Below are 23,469 nucleotides of genomic sequence, written 5' to 3'. Positions count from 1 at the left end.
TTACCTACTTTAGCCTATTCATTGAAAAATATTGTTGGTTCACAATCAAGGTGCAAAAAGAATGCATAGGCATCGTCAATACCCGTCAACCATTTTATTGAAATACCCAAGAGGCACTTCAGTGGAATATCCATTAATCATTTGATTAAAATCTTTGGGCAAGTGTATGTCAAGAAAACCAGCATTTCTACCACTTAGTTCAGATATTTTTATATCACAAATTGTCATGATACAAAACTTTTAATAACAGCAGGATTCAGTACACCATACAACTTTTGTCGCCATTAACCATTTAGGCTTCAAGACATGAAAATAAATTATCAACCAGAGTGCATAATCGATACAACATTGGGGCATCCTCAAGCCATTATCCTATATCACCATAATTATATTTTGGAAGGATTAATCAAGACGTATTCTCTTTCTCCATTGCCACAAGATATTCAAGCCGATTGTAGACCTTCCAAATGGAGGAATATCAAAGGATTTTATTCATCATATGCATACACACATGCATCAAATACATTATATATGAATCTCATATTCAAAAGCAAAGACACAAAACATCATATTATCAAATTTACAAACCTCATCCATGCGACTAGTACTGTTCTGCTCCAAAGCTAGTGTTTTCTTTGATCTTCCTTCCATTTCCTATAGTTAGAAAAACTCCATATTTCATTAATAGAAAACTTTGCCTTCAAAGATGAGGCTCTCTACATTGTTTTATTGAATATGCAAGGGAATCTCCTTAAATACCTGTTCCAGTGTTAGTTGGCCCTGGCTAGAACTGCTAGGCCTACTTTGCATAGATTCTTCCACTGTTAGCAAACAATCAGGTTTTGCTGGATCATACCTAATAATGAGGGTCAAATAAGATCGCATAAAGATTCTAGTTCAAACTAGAAGTGCTTGTCAATCACCATTAGTCTGCATTATCAATTATAAATGTGAGCAAAAATATTCCTCTGATTGCTAAATGCCATGATTTATTTTACAGCTCTACTATAGCTTTTTGTGTTTTTATTTTTTTTGTTTAAAGATGCACTCAAGTGTAAATTTTTAATATGGTACTATATAAATTAGGGCTTATTTAACTCTTTTCTATTTCACTATGAACACATGGAAACATTAAGCTTACGGTCTACCTACCGACTATTCATGAAAACAAAATTTGAATGTTTAGGATGGTTGAGATGCTTCTCAGCTTCTCTAGAAGTTTCTAGATCCTTCTAAAAATGGTCACGTTCAGATTCAGGCCAATAATTCCCTCAAATTACACCATATGGCCTTAAATATTTAAGGCCTATACTAATTTATAATTATAAAAACGGTCTTCCTTACATTTAGACCGATCCTTTATTAAATTCACAAAATATGGCCCAAATATTCGAGAGACTACAACTCAAATCTCTGGACGTCTGATTCACATACTTTTTGCTCTAATGACCCGTTATCACTAAGCCTAGCTATAGATGCTGAAATTCCACCAATTTTACCTCATGCAGTGTGAACTTCATGACAACGTGAATAAATGTGCACTGCACATCTAGCTAAGGGAGTCATCCAAAAACAATCCATTGAACCATAATTGTTCATGAAAATTTTGCTTATTCAGTAATTCCCAATCCACAATCATCTTTGAACTGGTTTGGACTCATATCTCCAAACCAAAGGGGTTTCTTCATAAATCTCTTGGTCTAGATAGGAAATCTATACACAGTCAACCAGGAAGTGGTACACCTAATTAGACCTAATTAACAAAGACACACTATTAAAGAAATTTTGCACTAGTCCAGTATACTAATGTTTAGAGGATTCTCAATAAGAAAGGAGCTAGTTATCTCGTAAAGGCATTCTAAAACCTATATGCCAGTGTGTTTCCCCCTCGAAAGAAAGCTCTCCAAGTTGGTTTCTGAATTACTTTCCCGAAAGTCGGAAATTATTTCAAGCTCTAATCAATCACTGCTGCAAAAGATATTTTGCATATTGAAGTCAACAAAACTCCGCATTAAACAACCAAGAAAACAATAAACCATATCCACAAACAGAATCTTGTCCCACTATATCAGTTTAGCTTTAGTAGAGCTTACCAGCTCCGAGGAAGGCCTGCTTTTGCTCGTGCTAGATGATTGAATGGCCCTTTCACTTCAACCTTCAAGTCTCGCATCAAATCTAAATTATAATTATATATCAAGACATTTTGAATTAGAGCAACAATCATGTATTTGGGGAATATGCTGCTTTTCTAATGCAATAACTCTTTCCATCACATGATTAGTCCTGAGCTCAAGGAGCAACTTTCTTCTGAAGTACAATCAAGTGTATTTTTATTTCCTCACGTGTATTTCTTATGCATCTAGGAATTTTGTTGCATGCACCTTGTCCATGATTAATTGCTACTTAGGTTACACTAAAGTTCTTCAAATTTATATTTAAATTAGAAAAGCAGATAAGACTCCAAAGAAGCATGAAATATACCTTTAAAAGTTGTACTAGGGGTCTTTTTCATCATTTTGCATACAGTCAAAAACCATGATACACCCACAGCAACATGTGCGAGCTCCTCCTCTGAAATTTGATTGACAATGCTGGCAGAGCGTACATCACCCCATCCAACTAATCGTTCTGCAAGTTTGGGTCCAGCATCCAATCCACGTGCCTCCTATATAGAAAAATCTACAGACTCAAGCATCAAGCAGTCATGTGTTCCATGAAAGGTAGTTATCTATATGATATAATTGTTGTGGCTAGTGAAAGAAGTATGATCTTGCACTCCAAACCTAAAGCTTCACAGAGAACTTTATGTGAGAATGACAGGAAACCAATATTATTATTAGAACCCACACAAATGACGATATAGTTTTGTTTGATTGATCAAGAAATATTTATCTCAACTAGATAGACTACTTAATGGTGTTTAAAAAATATTGAGACACTTTACAATCTGCATGATTCATGAAATCTGACAGGAGAAGCTAAGCAAAGTGGCATAATAGTTTATCCAAACTACATCACACATATCAATACTGTTGTATGTTCACAAAAGAGATAGATGCCTGGGCACGTCATGCCATAGACATACTCGAGGGATTATAATACAGTGCAGAGACCTCAAAACATCATTTTCTGTTGAAATTACCTGTACCATTGGAACAACAGCAAGACGAGCCATGACATTCGCTGCTGACTTCTGGCCTTCAGAAATAAGCATATTATGAGCTGACATGTCTCCATAGCTGTTATTGAGATAAAACGATATTCATGTTTGAACACCTGCCGATTATAAACTTATTTACTTAACACTTACCAAAAACCAAGTTCAGATAGCCGTTGTGAACACCAACCAAAGTGACGACTCTCATCATCAGCGACATGTGCAAAATCGGCAAAAAATTGATGATCCAAAACATCACTATCTTTGGAGAATCGTACAACAGTATCCCAAGCCAAATCAACTGCATTAAGCTCAATATGTGCAAGGATATGCAGTACATGAGCACTTCGTGGAAGAGGTGAAGTCTTTATATCTGGAACTTCCCTTAAAGGAACCTGAAAAACTTTGACAAGTACTATCCTTAAATCATGTTAGCTTGAAATGAAGGTGATATTCACACTTGTGAACAAATGCTGAAAGAATAAGTATCAGTCATTTAAACCTTGGTAAACTAAGTCATCCAGACAGATGCATAAGAAAAGTGTTTTGAAGTACATCCATAAACTCAATATGTGCAAGGACATGCAGCACATGAGCACTTCATGGAAGAAATTATGTTTTTAAATCAAGAATGTGCCTTGAAATAACCTGAAAAACTTTGCCAACTACTATCCTTACATCGTGTTAGCTTTACATGGAAACAATATTCAAACTCACGAACTGGTGCAGAAAGAATAAGCATCATAATGATTTATACCTCGGTAAACTAAGTCATCCAGGCCGATGCACAAGAAAAGTGTTTTTAAATACACTCATGAGCTCAATATTCGCAAGGATATGCAGCACATGAGCCTTTCATGGAAGAGGTCAAGTGTTTATTTCCCAGAACTTGCCTTAAAGGAACCTGAAAACCTTGGTCAAGAGCTATCCTCACATCATGTTTCCATGAAATGGAGATAATATCCAAACTTGTGGACCAGTGCTGAAAGAATAATTGTCATGATGATTTTAAGGATATAGATGTGTTGGGGACAAAGGCACCAGGGACTCCTTTTTTGTATATTTTGACCCTTTCATGTGAAAGCTTTCTTTGAGAGCTTTCCAGACATATTTTCAATCAAATTTTCGGCCCCAATTTGGGGGCTTATTGGCATTTACATTATCTTTATAACTTTTGGTCATTGGGGACCTTTAGCAGCTAGGGTTTCCTCTCCATTTTTCTGCACAGTTTTCCCTTCTTTCTCTCCTCACATAGCAGCCCATTCCCTTGGTTTTTTGGAGCAACCAACCACGCCATCACAAGGATACGCAGCACATGAGCATTTCATGGAAGAGATCAAGTCTTTATTTCCTGGAACTTGCGTTAAAGGAACCTGAAAACCTTTGTCAAGAGTTATCATGTTAGCTTCAAATGGAGATAAATTAGAACCTGTGGACCAGTGCTAAAAGAACAAATATCATGATGATTTAGATGATATAGATGTATATCAATATAGGTTCTCTAGAACTGGATAATAGTCAAAAACTTGGATTAAGATGAATCTAGTTATGAGTTTCTTTCAGCTGTAAGCATAGGAGTTTGGAAAAGGGGGACATACATATTATAAAGCCTATGCTGAGAAGAAAACGCGCATTCTGAACATGTAGAAAAATAGATTTATTGACTTTTTGCTATGCCAATATACAAATATGTCAAACAAGGATTTATTTTTCGTGTTGACCTTATCTAGCAGCTCGTCGGACCTTTATAAATCCACACATATTTTCCACACCTTACTGTCCAATGTAAAATGGACTAGTGGCATCATTTAGTGAAGTGTTCCAGTTGATTTTCCTTCTTCCAATCAGTTTATGGTGAGGAATGCATAAGTCCAGTGTCTTCGAAATTCATGTTAAAGCATCGTGTGAACCAAGATAAGCATCAGTAATAATGCACACAGACCAATACTGGATGGAGGAAGCTGTCAGAAGGTGGCAACATATTAATGTTTAATCCCCAATGAGCAACGTTTTTCTGACATTGGGGTCATGTTGAGGCATCGAGAGAAATTTGAATCATGACGAGCATCAATTATAGTGTACAAATATATTTACCCTTATAAAGGAAGCTAGAGAAGATGGCACCACATCAATGAAAAAACACAATAAGTAACTGAAGACTAAGGCCTAAAAGAATGAAATACGTTTTGAGATAAAAACTGCAACAAACAATGCATTTACAAGACTTTTTCCAAACTAAGTGCACGGTATGTTGGAAGGGTCTTATCATTATCCATGAACCAATTCTGAATGGTAGCTACCAGCTCAATAATGTCGGTGAAATTTCGTCACGATGGGGTTACGCCATGCTTTGAACCATATTTCAGCAAGTTAAATACAACGTTTCTTCCATGACATTGGAATCTAGGTAGAATAGTTTGATAAATTTTGATATAAATTCATTTATATTCCATAGCTCTCTATATCATGTGTTTCCTTATGTTCAATAAGATGAGGAATAGATATTTTCCATTAAGTTATGTAGTCACATGAGTAGGAGTGTGAGTAATTGCTATAGTGTAAAACAACACATGGTCCATAAAAGTGGTTTCCAAGATATTCTCTATTATAATGCACAACATCTTTAGCATACATCTCTGATTCAAATTCCATAATATGAATTCTAATGTACCACATTTTTAATCTTCGGACATTGTACAAACCATTCCCTTCTTTACTTTCAATAAGAACGCATACCCTTGTATACTTTCAATAAGAACAGATTCCCTTCTCTGATTTCAATAAGAACACATTCCCTTCTATGCTTTTGATAAGAACGCATACCCTTGTATACTTTCAATAAGAACATATTCTCTTCTCTGCTTTCAATAAGAACACATTCCCTTCTATACTTTCAATAAGAACAGATTCCCTTCTCTGATTTCAATAAGAACACATTCCCTTCTATGCTTTTGATAAGAACGCATACCCTTGTATACTTTCAATAAGAACATATTCTCTTCTCTGCTTTCAATAAGAACACATTCCCTTCTATACTTTCAATAAGAACAGATTCCCTTATCTGATTTCAATAAGAACACATTCCCTTCTATGCTTTTGATAAGAACGCATACCCTTGTATACTTTCAATAAGAACATATTCTCTTCTCTGCTTTCAATAAGAACACATTCCCTTCTATACTTTCAATAAGGACGCATTCCCCTCTCTAGTTTTAATCACATACATGCTTAGCATTCATAAACATGGTAAGAAAATTCTGTACTCTAATGTTATCACATCCTTGACCTGGATTGATAAACATGGTAAGAATGCATTCCCATAAAAAAGCCTTATCAGGCACCACCACCACATCCTTTTACCATACATAAACATGGTAAGACAATACACTCCCACTTCTCTACCTAGTGTACCGAAACTCTATCTCATTGTTAACACATATAAACATTATAAAGAGAATACATTCTCTAGTGCTCTATTGTTTAGTCTTTTCAATCACATTCACAAAACATGGTAAGGAAAACATATTTACTCTTTCTCTATACATCAACTTTACTCTCTGAAATATGAGAAGATGGGGTACTTACAAGCAAAGGTTTAAGGGGCCGGGCCGGTTGATCGGGCGGTGTGGCAGCACCAAGTGGCAGCTTCTGATCGGACCACAAACGGAATGCATGGTGTGTGAGCGAGACTTTGAGGGAAGGTTCAGGCGTGTTAAGGATGAGGGCACCCCACTCCGAGAGAGAGGAAGGTATCGTCAAGCCATCTCTCTTCATGCTCTCCAGTATCGCCGGGGCCTCATATACATTGCTGCTTCTCCTTCTACCTTTCTCTCCCCATTCTCTCCTCTCATCCAACGGCCTCTCCCTCCACCCCTGTAACCCTGACCACTCCTGCTCAGCTACCGTGCAGAAGAAGGAAAGTGGTGATGGTGATGGGCATCTTTGAAGCTTGGAATTGCTTGAACCCAGCAAGACCCAGTTGTGCCATCGCCCAATCATTACTCTCCTACCTTCTCAAATGAATCTCTGATCTACGTGTCTCCCGATCAATTCCCTTCAGCTCCCCATTGAAGCAGAGCTGGGAGAAATCTCAGATAAATTTGGGGTGTACCTTCCAATGGCACATCTTCTTGTCCTTCCAATTTGGAATTTAGATGTAGTTATACATAACTACAGATTTCACACCCCTCCACTACATTTAGCCGTCTCTATGATAGAGATTATCGCTACTCTTATTACACCCCCAAAGGCGACCAGAATCTCCCAATCTATAAGACCAAATTGATCATAGACCCAATATCATCCACACACACCACACATATCTTCAAGCCATGGCTTATGCTTAGAACGGGAAGTGTCCAAGACTACAATAAAGACTCCGAAAAACAGGCAATTTGGGAACTAAGTTTTGTGGATTGGATGGTCTTCATGGCTATGGTGGAAAGAATGGTCGTGGTGGTGTTGGAAGAAGAAAGATAAGGAATCATCGGTTTAGGTTCTAGGTCAATGTAGCATAGATAGTTAGGTTATGGATAAAGGAAAAGATCAAGACAAGGGTCAAAGGTTCCAACTTGGCGAACCTAGCCTCCCCGAGTACCACACTTGGCACAGACCAGAGTATGTGCAGGTTTAGTGGGGTGGATGTCGTGATGTGGGAAATGCATATAGGAGGAAATAAGTTAAACTAAGAATATCAAAAAGATTTAACGATAGATAGAGGGGTATGGTATGAAGGACAAATAATGAGTTGCATTTAAAACAATAAAAATCTTAGCTCAATTACTAAGTGCTTTGTACTATGAGTGGGAGGGCAAAGCTTTTTGCTAGCATCAGGTACTAAAAAGAAAAGTAGAGCATGCAAGTGGGGGAAAAAACATGGTGCATGGTAAAATAAAAAAGCACCCTCTAATTTTGTTGGTGAGAGAGCCTTTGGAATCTTATATAAAAAGGGGATGAGAGAGCCTTTGGAATCCTTTGCGACGTTGCACTGAAACTTGAGGATCTCCACCTGAAGCTCCACTCATGAACTTATCTTCTCCATTTGCTCTTTTCTTCCTCTTCTTCTTCTCCTCAAGTAACAGAAGAGGAAGAAAAGAGCAAATGGAGAAGATAAGTGTAATAGATTATGTGTTTATGAAGGCATTTGATATATCCATGGCCAATGCATTTGAGATTGGTGGTTTATCCCCGGACTCATACCATAAGCCCTTGTACTTGGACCTTACACCCTCACAATCTATCAACAAATGTGGTAAAGCAAAAAAGGAAACGAGATACATCATTCGACCTTGTTGCAATAAAGCTATGATATTGCAAAAGAAGTTGAGAACCATTTGTCAAAACTCTCTTTAGGTAATAATGTTAAAGAAAATTGGAAACACTTGAAAGATGTCATCCTAGAGGTAGGATATCAACACTTTCGAATGTGTGTTGGTAGACATAAAAGATCTAGTTTCCCACGTGTAAAAGATTAGCGTATGCAGAAGTTCGTGCACAAAAAACACAGTCGGCTAAGCCGGACACCTGTAGACAGTCAGGTATTCACAAAGATGGAGAGCGAGGGAGAGAGACTAAGTAGAGCAGACAATAATAAACTTCAATTACAAAAAATATCTCTTAGTACTCAGTACTTACAAATGTGCTCATAGAGCACTTTATATACAAGCCCAGATAGTGGGCTGACACAAGTACTGACAAGTACGTGAATGCTCATAAATGAGCATGTGACAGTGATTGTCCATAATATTCCTATTCTTAGTAATAGGAATAACGTCTTGTCAACTCCCAACCAATCTGGCCTCCAACTTCTTCAGTCGATCCAATATCTGGCTTCTTTGGCCGACTCTCTCTAATCGATCTAACTATCAGTTTCTTCAGCTGATCCGACTATTGAGCTTGTCACTCAACACTCCACCTCATGCTCAACTTGAGATTGCCATGTGTCCGTTCCAACTGGTCCTCCACTCCATCTTCTCTTGGCTTCACATCTCCTTGCTTGCACTCCACAACCCCTCCAGTTCCGTGGTCTACAACCCGTGTGGTCATCTTGTCTGCTCCTAAGGCCTTCGATGGCCTTCTCCTTGCCTCTACGGATTCAACATCCTTCAACTTGTCAGGTTCTCCGTATCGGCATTGGCTTCGATTTCCTCTGTGTCCGTTCGGTCTCATGATTTGGTTCGTCCAAATCATTTCTCTTGTTCGAATCGGTTGTCTTCGATTCGTCTCCACTCTTGACTGAATCGGTTGTCTTTGATTTGTCTTCGATCTGGCCTTTAGCTCGAACAACCCTATTCTTCTCGGCTCTCCCCTTGTGTTCAGCTAGTTCTGGCTCAGGCTCATCTGGTTTGCCGCTCCCATTGTCGGATGGTTTCCTTTAGTTCTTCCCTCATTAGCTCTCCCCCTCAAGTGAGGCATGTTGAGAAGTTGCAAGCCCAACATTTCCAAGAAGTGCCATAACTTGTTGAGTTCAAGAGGTTTGGTGAAGATGTCAACCACATGCCTATCAGTTGGAACATATTGCAATTCGACTTCACCATTAAGAACGCGTTCACGCAGAAGTGATAATGCACTTCTATGTGCTTGGTCCGAGCGTGGAAGACGGGATTCTTTACAAGCTGGATGCTGCTAAGGTTGTTGTAGTATATTAGTGTCGGATCAACAACCTCCACCTGTAGTTCCATCAATAGCCGCTTGAGCCATACGACTTCACATGTTGTGACAACTGCTCCTCTGTATTCGGCCTCGGTTTTCTCCAGCTCCCCCTCGTCGGTCAACAATACATGCTCTTCATCCGGAAATCTCCAAGGGGCCCTTCTTTCTCTTAGAGGGCATCGTCTCTCCCCGGCCGACACGATTGACTCTCTTTGACTTCTTCAGTCAATTCTTCATCCAAGTCAGATTAAACTACTTTTTCATATTCGTCGGATCCACCTGTGTCTGACTCCGACACCCGACTGGCCTCCGACTCCCGACTGGTTTTCGATTGTCGACCTGAATTCGGTAGACTCTCCGTGTTCTTCAGTCGGCTATCGACTTTCGACTGTTCGGGAGGATGTGTTCTTCTCCGACTCCTAGTTGACGATAGTCTTTTCCTCCATGAAGACTATGTCTCGGCTCCGAATGACCTTCTTGTCGACTAAGTCCCACAGTCGGTAGCCGAATTCTTCATCTCCATATCCAAGGAATATGCATGGTCGAGTTTTCGGGTCTAGTTTTCCTGCCGGTACGAGACGTCTTTGCCAGTCCACACTCTTTGTGGTATATCTCCGTCCAAGGGTGCCAATGGTGATCTGTTTATCATGTATGTCGTTGTCATCAGTGCCTCAGCCCAAAACGTCTTGGACAAATTAGCATGTGCAAGCATGCTTCAGACCCTCTCCATAATAGTCCGGATCATCCTCTCAGCCAACCCGTTGAGTTTTGGTGTCTTCGGCACAATATACTCGAGCCAGATTCCCTTCTCCTGACAATACTTTTCAAACTGTCCTCGGTATTCTCCGCCATTCTCTACTCAGACTGCTTTCGGCTTCTAACCGATTTCTCTTTCTACTCTTTCATGAAACTCCTTGATGACGGACAATACCTGGTCCTTCATCTTTAGTGTGGAGACCCACAACTTTCGGTTGTGGTCATCTATGAAAGTCATGAAGTACTACGATCCAGCATGTGACTTCGTGTCCATGGAGCATACATCGGTATGCACGAGTTCAAGCGGTGCCTTCCTCCTTGTCGGTGGTCTCGACCGGAAGGAGGTTCTATTTTGCTTGCCAGCCAAGCAATCGGTGCACTTCTCAAGTTGTACGTTCTTCACCTTCGGAATGAGGTTATCGTCACCAAGTCTTCGCATCCCCTTCTCGCTCATATGACATAACCTCCTATGCCACAATTCTCCACAACGTTGTACAAGCTCATGTTGATGAAGCATCTTATGTATGTAGTTGTCCTCATGTGCATTACCTCCCATGTTGATGCATCAATCTTGTCTGGTCTTTTGTCTCCGAACTGTACCGGTAGCCAAAGGTCTTTGACCACTAGCATATCCCTAATCTTCGACTTCCACACTGAGTTGTTGGAGCCGGTGAGCTTGAACATGCCTTCGAATGAATCTTCCATTTCACATTGTTTGTTTGAAGATTAGAACTTCACTTTGATACCAATTTGAGAGGAATCGTTCTGGGCCACAACCGAGATCCAACCGTACAATGGAAGAAAACAAAACAGAAAGTAGAGATTAATACACTGACACAAGAATGAGACGATGCTGTATGTTAACGTGGAAAACCTCGAGAGCCAAAACCACGGGAGTTCACAAACTCCAAACAAGATCACTATAGGAGAGAGGAAGGCTACAATGAGAGACTCGGAGGCAACGACCTCGAGCTCTATCTCTTCGCCGACCGGCGGTTACATCACACTCTGTACAATAATTAGTAACCATTGAACAATAACTAACTACTTACAATAAGTTTTGCCCTAGTTATTCGTACTCATATAACTTTCAGGCTATTTACAAGTATAGCCTCAACAGGTGCATCTGAACATATTTACTAATATGTCCCTACTACTAATTCACATCGGTCGGATACCTTCCGGATCCATCCAGTCTGGTTTCTTCCTTTGGCTCATCCAATTCGGCTTGTTCGGTTCCCATCCAAAGGGACCGACTTCCCAACAAGAACAAGTTGAAAGAACCAGTCGCAACACAAGTCAACCGAGGAGGAGAGAAGATTGATAGGGGTCGAAGTCGAGGAATAGTCGATCAAGTGATTTCTGCACTCATTGCAAAAAGATTGGTCGCAAAGTTTCCAACTGTTGGTCCATAAAGAGAAAGGAGAATGGTCGGCGATTCGATCAGACACAAGGACAATCCGATTCGAACCGTTCTCCAACCGGCAACCAAATCAATGTTGCTGAATCCTAGTCGGGAGAAATCCTCTCCCTGGAGGAATCATTGACCAAGGAAGTCCTCTACAACATGCAAGACACATGAACGTGGTTGTTGAACTCTGGCGCCACATTTCAAGTAACCCCCAATATCGAATGGTTTTCGAACTATTCTACTGGAGCCAACATCATTGTTTGACTGGGAAATGGGCAAGAGTGCGTAATAGCAGGGATTGGAGAGGTCCTCATCCAATTGTCAAACGACAATACCATCACCCTGCACCAAGTCCGACACGTACCCGTATTGAAGAGGAGTTTGGTCTCCATTGGCATGTTAGCCGAAACCGGGTATAGAACAACTATCAGTGAGTCATCATGGACTATCAACCGAGGAAATCTAAAAATTGGGAATGGATACAAGTACAATAACTTGTACCCACTGATGGCGATTAGTCTAGAAGGGGCCGTGAATGTAGCTGAATCGCGGCACTCAAACCTATGGCATAGCCGACTTGGCCATATGTCACAAGTCAGACTAGACCGATTGATGGTGATTGGCTACATCCCAAAGCTCTAGACAAAGATGGACTTTTGTGAGCATTGTCATTATGGGAAATAGACCTGAAGTGCACATTCTCTTCACTACGAGACGATACATCAGCCCCTAGAATTGGTCCATATAGATATATATGGATTGATGCCCTAAAGGTCACTTGGAAGCTCCTGATACTTCATCACATTCATAGATGATTGTACACGGAAGTTTTGGGCCTACTTGATTAGGTTGAAAGATGAAGTGCTCGAGGTCTTCTCTCGGTGGAAGCTCCTGATACTTCATCACATTCGTAGATGATTGTACACGGAAGGTCTGGGCCTACTCGATTAGGTTGAAAGACGAAGCGCTCGAGGTCTTCGCTCGGTGGTTAGCCGAAGTGGAGAACCAATCAGGACACCAAGTGAAGACAGTCTTGTCAAACAATGAAGGTGAATACACCTCCCGAGCCTTCAAACAGTACTTGCCCGACAAAGGGATCCGGCACCAAAAGACCGTTCCTTACACACCCATGCAAAATGGTGTGGCAAAACAGATCAACTGGACGATCTAGGAGAGAGTGACGACAATGCTCCAACACTCCAGACTGAAGCTGGAATTTTGGGCCGAGGCACTGTAGATGACCATTTATTTGATAAATCTATCACTATCAAGGGTAGTGCAACTCGAAGTGCCACATGCACTATGGTCAGGCAAGCAACCGACCTACGATAGGCTCCGTATTTTCAGATGCAAAGCCTACATCTTAATCTCGAGAAAAGGACCAAGTTGGCGCCCCATGTAACAAAGTGCATATTTCTCAGTTATGGAACCAATGGGGAATTCGGCTATCGGCTATGGGACAGAGAGAATGGGAAATTGATCTGGAGTAGTGATGTAGTCTTCAATGAAGACTCAATTCTCTCTGAACGGAACCAACCGAAAATGGTCAGCAAAAAGGTTTCCTTTGAAATTGACAGAGATGTCGTAGAAGGACCAACCCACAAGGTTGAATTGAAGATTTGACAAATAGTCGAAATGAACCAAGCCAACGAACCCCCTGCGGAATCGATTCAACTAAGAGATTGACAAGAGATGAAAGAGACAAAGTTGAAACGATCAAATCACCCAAATAGACCAAGGCACCAACTTCTCTATCAATCAATCCCAAAGAAGAGGAGGATGATTCGACATCGCCGAAATCCTATTGCAAGGGCGAGTCATTTAGGACTCTTGAGGACGGTTCAACTAATGTCGATCAACCTTGCAATCAATGCTTATGGTAAAAGAGAACCACACTAGTGCATCAAAGAGCACACAGTTGGACATTCATATGCAGTACATGGAGGCAGATAGGCCTCGTGGTCGTGGAGAACACAAAGGATCAGCACACAATGGTGGCAGCCGACAAGAGTAGAACCAGAGGCACAAAGGAAGTGCCGACAGTACTGGACCCTCCACAAGCAAGGGGAGTCAGGGTGGTGCCAGAGGCAGGCAAAACAAAACCACCGACTACTAGTATTGTGGCAGAAAGGGTCACAAGGAAAGCGAGTGTTGGAAGAAGAAGGCCGACTCCGATAAAAACGAGTTGGGCAAAGCACAGGGAAAATGGTAGCGATCACACTTCACTGAAGGCTCGAACCAAGCTGGAATGGATCTTGCATTTGTAATGAAGCATAAGGCCAACGAAGGTGTGGTATGTTTATTCTGAGGCTTCAAATCACATGAAAAGCCACGAAGAATGGTTCTCATACCATGAGAAACTAGAACAACTGGGGGTCATCGAAACCGGTGACGACTCCTCACATCCCATCCAGCATGTCAGTGACATCCTGTTGAGCCATGTTGGGAAAAAAGGGAGACTGATGAACGTCCTGCATGTTCCGACGATCACCAAGAATTTGGTGTCGGTCGAACAGATTGTCGGCCACGGAATGCAAGTTCAGTTCACCCACCTCGGTTGCTTCATTGAAGAATCATCGCACAAGGACGAAGAGAAGGGAGGATGTTCATCCTCGACACGAACAACATTGGCTCCACAATGTTTGCCAATGGACAAAAAGTGGAATTAGATATCGACTTGTGGCATAAGAGGATCAACCACATTAATTATCAAATAATCAAGAATTGCAAGTGAAATAGATTGTGTTCGGCTTGCAAAAGTTCAATGGCTAGAAGGCCCAAGTTTGAAGCCTACAAGCTAAGGAAGTAACACAAACTTCCTTTCCCCAATGAGAAAAATTGGAGCCGTAACAAGCTTGACCTGATTCATTCATATGTGTGGGGACCTGCACAGAATGTGAATCTAGGCAAGAGTTGATATTTTGTCTCCTCCATCGACGACTATAGTTGACACACCTGGATCTACCTTATAGAGAAGAAGAATGACGTCTTCGAATGTTTCTGGAACTTGAAAAGCTTAGTGGAAAGGGAAAGAGAGAGAAAGATCAAGCATTTGTGCTCGAATGGTGGAAAAGAATACTTTTCCTACAAGTTCAACTGTTATCTGCAACAAATGGGAATTCGGCGCGAATTCAGTCGTAGATATACGCTGAAGCAGAACGACGTAGCAAAAAGGAGGAACCGATCAATCATGAAAATGGCATGGTCAATGCTGGAAGAGAAGAGCATGCCCAAATTTTACTGGGCTGAAGCCGTTCGGATGGTTGTGTACATTTAGAATTGAATTTTTGCCCACGGAGGAAAGGTGTTGGCTCATGAGTTGTATTTCGGGCGCAAGCTGAATTTGAAGCACTTGAAGGTATTCGGCAACATTGCCTATGTGCATGTGCCGGATGAGAAGCAGAAGAAGTTGGATGCCAAGTCAGAGAAGTTTATCGTGGTCGACTACTCTCATGAATAGAAGGGGTACAAATGCTACAACCCCCATACGAAGCAAGTTCAAGTAAGTTGCGACATCTTCTTTGATGAAACAACATCATGGTATTCTCTGCCATTTCTGATCCCCAATTCCATGCCGATTATGAGAATGAGGCCAGTAAGCCTGAGATACTATTTGAAGAAGAAGAAATAGACACTCCGGAAGAAAGTTTGATTTCATTCCGGCCAAGTGGGCCGAATGAAGAGTTGAGTTGGAACGACTAGCCGGATGAAGAGCCGACGAGCAGTAAAGACTCGGCTGTGAAGTTCCGACATCAGAAACTGAGGAGACAGTTTACACGCAAGAGAAGGGGAAGATGACTATGCCTTAGTATGCCAAAGATAGAGGTGCATCGGATCAGGGAGAATCCGACACCAATCTCCGTTCGGACAAATTTGAAGCTTGTTGTGAAAATTTAAGATTATAGCAATTCACAACTAATTAGTTCATGGGAGGCTATTGTAATAATTAGTTAAAGAAAATAAATAGAAAAACAGGACATAAAAAACGAAAAGGTAATCCTCATATGAAAAGGTGCACCTATAATCACCACAATCTCTCACAAATGGTCAGTTGATTGTAGGGTGAGAAGATTAAAACATTTAATACAAAACTCTCTCTCTCTCTCCATCTCTTTCAATTCCATACTTCTACACATATCTCTACGAACCAACGTAAACCAACCACCCAAAATAAACAAAATAATAATGTTCACCCAAATCGTGAAATAGCCTACACACTGTCTGAATCTACATATACTCATAACGTCACAAATGCATCCTCTGCCATTCACCATGTCTTCCCCAGAGTTAAATACACCAAACACCTTTCTACTCTATTCATTAAATTTCTTGAGCTCTAATCAATATATTCCCGAAATCCCCCATACTCATCAAATCATTCTGGCATTTCATCTTCATTCACCTAATGTCCCCAATAGTTATTCAAACAACTCAAAACCACAACCCTTGCCAAACTATCCAAACTCCTTGGATAACAATTCCCCACCTCACCGTACATGCTCCTGGTCAATATCTATAAGGAATTAGACCAATTTGAGGCACACTTTGTACACCTTGATCTGGACACCCTCATAGTTCAGGAAGAACCAGATACTACAAATGAATTAGTCATCACTATTAGAGAAGTGTTTTCTCGTACCGATGACCCTAAATGGAGAGCAACCGTAGAAGAAGACATGATAGCCCTATTGAAGAACACAACTTGGAGTCTTGTCCATCCACCACCTAACCAACAAATTGTTAGTTCTAAGTGGGTTCGTCTGAAGAAGATGAGTGCTACTTGAAAATTTATACGCTTCAAAGCTCGTCTCATAGCTTGTGGGTTTTCGCAAATACCCCAAATCCACCTTAAAGATACATTCAACCCTACATTGCGAAGTATCACATTTCACATATTCGTCTCTTTTGCGGTCAAACTTGAATTGGAACTCCATCACTTAGATGTTCAAACCACTTTCCTTCATGGAGAACTTGAAGAAGAGATCTATATGCAACAACCGCCACACTTCGAAGATTCGACGCGACCAAATGTTGTATGTCATGTACATCGATCATTATATAGTTTACACCAATCTTCACGAGTTTGGTACCATTCACTTCATAATTTTCTAACTAAAATTGGCTATAACCGATTAAAGAATGAACCAAATGTATACATTAAAAAAGCTATGAATAATTTCATCATAATCGGCATTTATGTCAGTGACTTACCATTACTTGCCAACTCACCTACCTATCTTGGTCCAATGAAGTACTTCCTTGGAATGAACCTACAAAGAGATCATGCTAAAGGAACCATTTCTCTCTCTCAAACTCAATACATTGAAAGTGTATTAAAACATTTTGACATGCTACATTGCAAGACAATCTCTATATCCATGTCAACTCCATGCAACTTATCAATCGAAGATTCTCCTAGAACGGTCAAAGAATGAGATGAGATGCTCAATGTTCCTTACAAGAAAATCCTTTGATGTATACGCTACCTTGTTAGTTTTATATGTCCCAATTTATGCTTCACAATTCTTTCAAGATTTATGCAAGACCTAGGACCCAAACATTGCTAAGCATTAAAGGTAAAAGCATGGGAATGGAAACTCTATTATAGCTAATTAACTGCTAAAATGGCCATAGCTATTTAGCTATTTGTTTAGCTAGTTTTTCGTGGGCAAATCATAAGGGTCATTTACGACATTTTATGCTTTATTACTTAAATACATGTCATTTATTGTGGTGAATAGGTCATTTATGGGAATACTCAAAATTTTGAACTTTGATTTCTGACGTAGTGGAACTTGGGGAACAATGCCCTCATCTAAACTCAAGTTGAATGTCACCAAAGTCCTGCTAATCTTGAGTTTGAGTTCGAAATCCAAACAGATGGAGTACTCTCAGCACGAACGCAGACGAAGCTCTCGCAGCAACACAAAAACTCTGATATCGACATTGCACCTTCAGAGCACCAACACACAACCTATTACGGGCATGCCCATATAATATCCCGTGGTGAGAATTTACCGTAGTATTCTATACACGTGGATAATTGTGAGGCTTAAACGAGAGTGTAAAGAAGGGGAGGATTACTTTTAAATCCTCGGGATTGAGACAACCCATTAGGCCAAGTGTGAACTTGCCTGGGGGCCTTGGGTATCGCTATAAATAAGAGGCCTAGCTACCCTCATTTCATTATCTTGTTGACTACGTCGAGACTCTGTCTTGTGATGGGTCAACTCTTGTAGCAAGCGCACCAACACCAGGTATGACTCGACGCCACGACGGTGGTATGGGACGCCGATCGAGGCTCGAGTTCGTCTCGATCCCTTCGCTCGGGGGTGGTCGGGTGGATCGGCACCCTTCTTTCTCTCTCTCCTTTCTATCTATTTATCTTTATTCTATCCTTATTGTTGAGATACAAGCTCAACATTGGCCGGATCGGATGTGCAAACCGAGAACCGGACCGGTTGGGACCTATCGGTTAGGCCAGACTAGTGCGTAAAACGGATACGCAAACCGGTGCGTAACGAGAGGTCGTATCGGTACGTAAACCGAAATGCCGTTAGAGAGATATTCCTCGTAAGGAATAGTTTTGGGAGTAAGTGTTGAGGCTCATTTCTGAGCAGTCAAGTACTGTCAGTACTTGTGTCAGCCCATTGTTAGGGCTTGTATAAAAGGTGCTCACTAAGCACGATGTATGTACAGAGAGTTAGTATTTTTTGAATTGATTTTCTTGTGTGTTCTCTCTCTGTCTCTCCCGCGTACTGTGCATACTCAAGCTCTCCATTAAACCTGTGTATTTTCTGTGTGTTTGGTTTTTTATTGCTTCCATACATAATCTTTTACATGGTATCAGAGCGCGAGGGTTGAGAACCTCTGCAGCCGACATAGCTTGAAAGAAAAACCAACCAAGAAGAATAGGTAAAACCGATGGATAGAGGCATGGCTAGCTCGCTTCCAACAGAGAAGCTCGACAAAAACAACTATGCGTCTTAGTCTTACAAGATGCACCAGTACCTGCTCGGACACGGTTACTGGAGCTATGTCGACGGAGCAAATGACACAGCACCCGAATCAACACACAAAGACTTCCCGACTTGGGAACAGTCGGCGAACAGAGTACTGTACTGCTTCGCGTTTTGTGTGGGCGAACAACTCTTAAGCTACATTCAGGATGCGAAAACGCCGAAGGATGCTTCAGGAAATCTGAGGAAGATTTTCGCCACAAGCACTACAACCATGAAGCTTCAACTCCGGCAGGGGCTGAGCAACCTACAACAACGCGACTTGTCGGTGGCCGATTACACCTTGAAGATCAAAGATATATGCGACTCCTTAGCCTCCATCGATGTGAACGTGGAGGAAGGCGAGATGATGCAAATCTATCTCAGGGGACTGGCGTCAAAGTTTGGAGCGCTCCGAACTGTTGTGTGTACACGGGAGAATACGTCGTCGTTTTTCAACTTACAGTCAATGCTCCTTATAGAGGAGAACCACGCGAGTGCGTCGATAAGCACGCATGCCGACAGCAAGATGTTGTACACGGAGGGAGATAGGCCCCATGGTCGTGGCGGACGAGGCGAGTAGGTACACAATGGAGGCGGCCAACGGGATCAAGGAAGAAGGCACCGAAGTGATGCCGATAGCAATTCCAGACCCTCCGGAAACAGGGGGAGTCGAGGCAACGAGAACCGGCAAGGGAAATCCGTTGCGGAATGTTGGTACTATGACAAGAAAGGCCACAGGGAGAGCAAGTGCTGGAAAAAGCGCGCCGATTCGGAGAGAACCGGGTCCGGATCAGGTTCCGGACAAACCGACAAAGGAAATCGACAACGATCGCACTACGCCGAAGGATCCGGAGAAGCCGAAAAAGGGTTAGTCTTCGTGATGAGACACGAAGCAAACTCGATGAAGAAGATCACCCCAAAGTCAGAGGAGGTGTGGTACGTCGACTCCGGCGCGTCAAACCACATGACATGCCACAAGGAGTGGTTCTCGTACCTGGAAAAACTGATGCAACCGGGAGTAGTCGCAACCGGAGACGACACTCCGCATCCGATCGCGAATGTCGGTGAAGTTCCTTTGAGCCATATCGGGCAGAAAGGGAAACTTATGAACGTGCTACACGTCCCAACAATCACGAAGAATCTGGTGTCGGTCGGGCAGATCGTCGACTAGGGGATGCAAGTCCGGTTCACGCATCTTGGGTGCTTCATCAAGGAAGATGGCTGAGTTATTGTGCAAGGGCGTAGAGACGGGAGGATGTTTATCCTCAACTCTAGTGACGGTGGCACCGCAATGTTCGCGAAAGGACAAAAAGTCGAGTCGGACATCGACTTATGGCACAAATGGATAGGCCACATCAACTATCAACAGCGTCAGGACCTGCAATCGAAACAGGTGGTGTTTGGATTGCCCAAATTTTAGTGGCCGAAAGGCACAAATTTGTGAAGCCTGCCAACTCGGGAAGCAACACCGACTTCCTTTCCCTAACGAGCATAACCGGAGCCGGAACAAGCTCGACTTGATACATTCCGATGTATGGGGGCCGGCACAGAACGTTAGTCTTGGTAGGAGTCGATATTTCGTCTCCTTCATCGACGACTATACGCGGCACACGTGGATCTACCTTATTGAGAAGAAGAGTGAAGTCTTTGACTGTTTCTGGGCAATGCTAGAAGAAAAGAGCTTGCCCAAGTTCTATTGGGCTGAGGCGGTACGAAGCACAGTATACATCCAGAATTGGATCGGAGAAAAAGTGTCGGCACATGAGCAGTATTTCAAAAGGAAGCCGAATCTACGACACTTGAGAGTTTTCGATAGCATTGCGTATGTGCATGTACCGAAGGAGAAAAGGAGAAAGTTGGACGCAAAAGCCGAGAAGTGTATCTTGGTCGGTTACTCGGACGAGCAGAAGGGTTATAAGTGTTATAACCCTCGCACCAAACAAGCGCGCATGAGCCGCGACGTTGTGTTTGACGAGTCCGCGTCTTGGTACTTGCCTCTGACTCCGGAACTCACCTCCAATCCGAGTTCTGATGATGAGGTCAGTGAGGCCGAGGTGCCTCCGGATGAGCCTGAAATCGGGACCCGCGAAGAGAGTCCGATTTTGTTTCGGTTAAGCGGACCGAATGGACGACTGAGTCGGTTCGACCAGTCCGATGAAGAGTCGGCGAGTAGTGGAGACTCGGTTTGTGCATTCCCCGCGCAGGAAGCCGAGGAGACGGCTTACACGCAAAGAAAAAGGGAAGAAGAAGTTGTCGGATTACGGCACGGATAGGAACGAGTTGGATCGACACGAGTCTGACTCCGAGGGAAGTGACGACGGGTCTTCGAGACCAAAGTCCACGTCGGCCAAGAAAGCCTCAACATCGGCTAATGATCAATTACACCGATCAACCCGCCAGAAGAACCCTATTGTGCGGTTCCGTTATAATGAGTACATGGCGCACCATTACGCGTACATGACACGAGTGGAGGAAGTACATGAGCCGGACAGCTACGCAGAAGCGGCGAAGGACACGAATTGGCGTGCCACAATGGAGGAAGAGATGCACGCATTGGAGGAAAATGAAACCTGGGATCTGGTTGACGCACCGAAAGGTGTGAAGCCGATCGGATGTAGGTGGGTGTACAAGGTCAAGTACAACACCGACGGCTCGGTCAACCGATACAAGGCCCGGTTAGTAGCGAAAGGCTACGCACAAAAACACGGCATCCACTACGATGAGACGTTTGCGCCGATCGTGAAGATGATGACCTTCCGTGTTTTGCTCGCGGTAGCTGCGGCAGAGGGGTGGCACTTACATCAGATGGATGTAAAGAATGCGTTCTTGCAAGGTGAGCTTGAGGAACATGTGTACATGGTACAGCCCCCCGGATTTCACTCCGGAACGACCACTTCGGCAGTGTGCCGATTGAAGAAGTCCCTTTACGGACTAAGGCAAGCCCCATGTGCCTGGAACGTGAAGATCACGCATCGATTGCGTCGGATGGGCTTTGCAACGTCAAAATCAGACTCCTCATTGTTCATCTGGAAAGGTTGACTCGGGCCAGTTAGTATTTTACTTTATGTTGATGACTTGGTCATCACCGATGCCGACCTAGGTGAGATTGACCGCGTGAAGCTCCAGCTCGTGGCATCATTCAACATGAAGGATCTGGGGGACCTTCATTACTTCCTCGGTATTGAAGTGATCCGCGCCCCCGAAAGCATATTGATCAGCTAACGGCATTACGTACTGAGTATGCTCTTCAAATTCGGGATGACAAATTATAAGTCCGTCTCGACTCCTCTAAATAGAACAGTCAAGCTTCGCCCCGACTCCGGAAAGGTATGCGACCCGACGAGGTTCCGATAGATCGTCGGAAGCCTTATATATTTGACCATCACTCAACCAGATCTTAGCTACCCGGTCGGGGTGATTAGTTAATTCATGGTGTGACCTACCGAGCAGCACCTTCGGTTTGGATGTTTGATTCGGATACGCTGAATTAACCAAGGGCCAAGCGGAAGAGAAGGCAGCAGAAGAGGCACCAACACCGCAACAGCAAGGAAGCTGAGAAGGGCCGTGTGAGCAAACAAGCTGACCGGAAGGGTCGAGGCGCGCAGAATCGAACGAGTCGAGGAGCGCGAGGAAGGCGTGGAGCCAGGAGGAACTGGAACGTAGATCCGGAAGAGCGGATGGAACCTCAAGTTGAGGTTGAGGGGGAGTGTTGAGATACAAGCTCAACATTGGCCAGATCGGCTGTGCAAACCAAGAACCGGATCGGTTGGGACCGATCGGTTAGGCTAGACCGGTGCATAAAACGGATACGCAAACCGGTGTGTAACGAGAGGCCGTATCGGTACGTAAACCGAAAGGCCGTTAGAGAGATATTCCTCGTAAGGAATAGTTTTGGGAGTAAGTGTCGAGGCTCATTTATGAGCAGTCAAGTACTATCAGTACTTGTGTCAGCCCATTGTCAGGGCTTGTATAAAAGTTGCTCATTGAGCACGATGTATGTACAGAGAGTTAGTATTTTTTGAATTGATTTTCTTGTGTTTTCTCTCTCTGTCTCTCCCATGTACTATGCATACTCAAGCTCTCCATTAAACCTGGGTATTTTCTGTGTGTTTGGTTTTCTATTGCTTCCGCACATAATCTGTTACACTTATCTAATGCTTACATTAGTCTATGTCTCTAACACCACCATTTCGATACTCGTCCAGGTATGTCTCGAAGATCGGCGTGTTGCAGTAGGTGTGTTTTTGATTGACAAAAATTATGATTAGGGTTGATTTCATTCATATTTCAAATTAGGGTTTTGTTTTCCTTAAGTGGTTGATTTCTGATTAGGGTTTCTGATTAAGGTTTTTGATTAGGGTTTTTGATTTTTTAAGCGGTCGATTTCTGATTACTTTTGAAAATTTCAAATTTAGGGTTGGAATTTTGCACCAATTCACATTTCTGATTTCAATGGTTGTGTGTCTACAAACTTCCCCCAAACTTTATTTAGG

The 23,469-nt window shown here is 42.6% G+C and overlaps 1 protein-coding gene across 1 annotated transcript in view; it reads right to left on the bottom strand.

Annotated features, from left to right (window-relative positions):
- Positions 1 to 221: 221 nt before the first annotated feature.
- Positions 222 to 23,469, bottom strand: part of LOC147857619 (diiron containing four-helix bundle family ferritin protein, putative (Protein of unknown function DUF455)) — a 59,775-nt gene continuing 36,527 nt past the window's right edge. The window contains exons 2-9 of the mRNA XM_087327635.1: positions 6,743 to 7,211; positions 3,311 to 3,552; positions 3,143 to 3,239; positions 2,482 to 2,665; positions 2,094 to 2,175; positions 760 to 856; positions 589 to 654; positions 222 to 460 (exon numbers count right to left, since the gene is read on the bottom strand). Of these exons, the coding sequence (XP_087183761.1) occupies positions 407 to 460; positions 589 to 654; positions 760 to 856; positions 2,094 to 2,175; positions 2,482 to 2,665; positions 3,143 to 3,239; positions 3,311 to 3,552; positions 6,743 to 7,156 (1,236 nt within the window). The 5' untranslated portion in view covers positions 7,157 to 7,211 and the 3' untranslated portion in view covers positions 222 to 406. The remainder of the gene's footprint in view (positions 461 to 588; positions 655 to 759; positions 857 to 2,093; positions 2,176 to 2,481; positions 2,666 to 3,142; positions 3,240 to 3,310; positions 3,553 to 6,742; positions 7,212 to 23,469) is intronic.

Source organism: Azolla caroliniana, unplaced genomic scaffold (assembly GCF_043228905.1).
Source record: "Azolla caroliniana isolate FFs.n. ecotype wild unplaced genomic scaffold, voAzoCaro1.0.p SCAF_11, whole genome shotgun sequence".
Lineage (NCBI taxonomy): Eukaryota > Viridiplantae > Streptophyta > Polypodiopsida > Salviniales > Salviniaceae > Azolla > Azolla caroliniana.
Note: the sequence above shows the minus strand (reverse complement) of the source record. Positions and strands in the feature narration are given on the sequence as shown.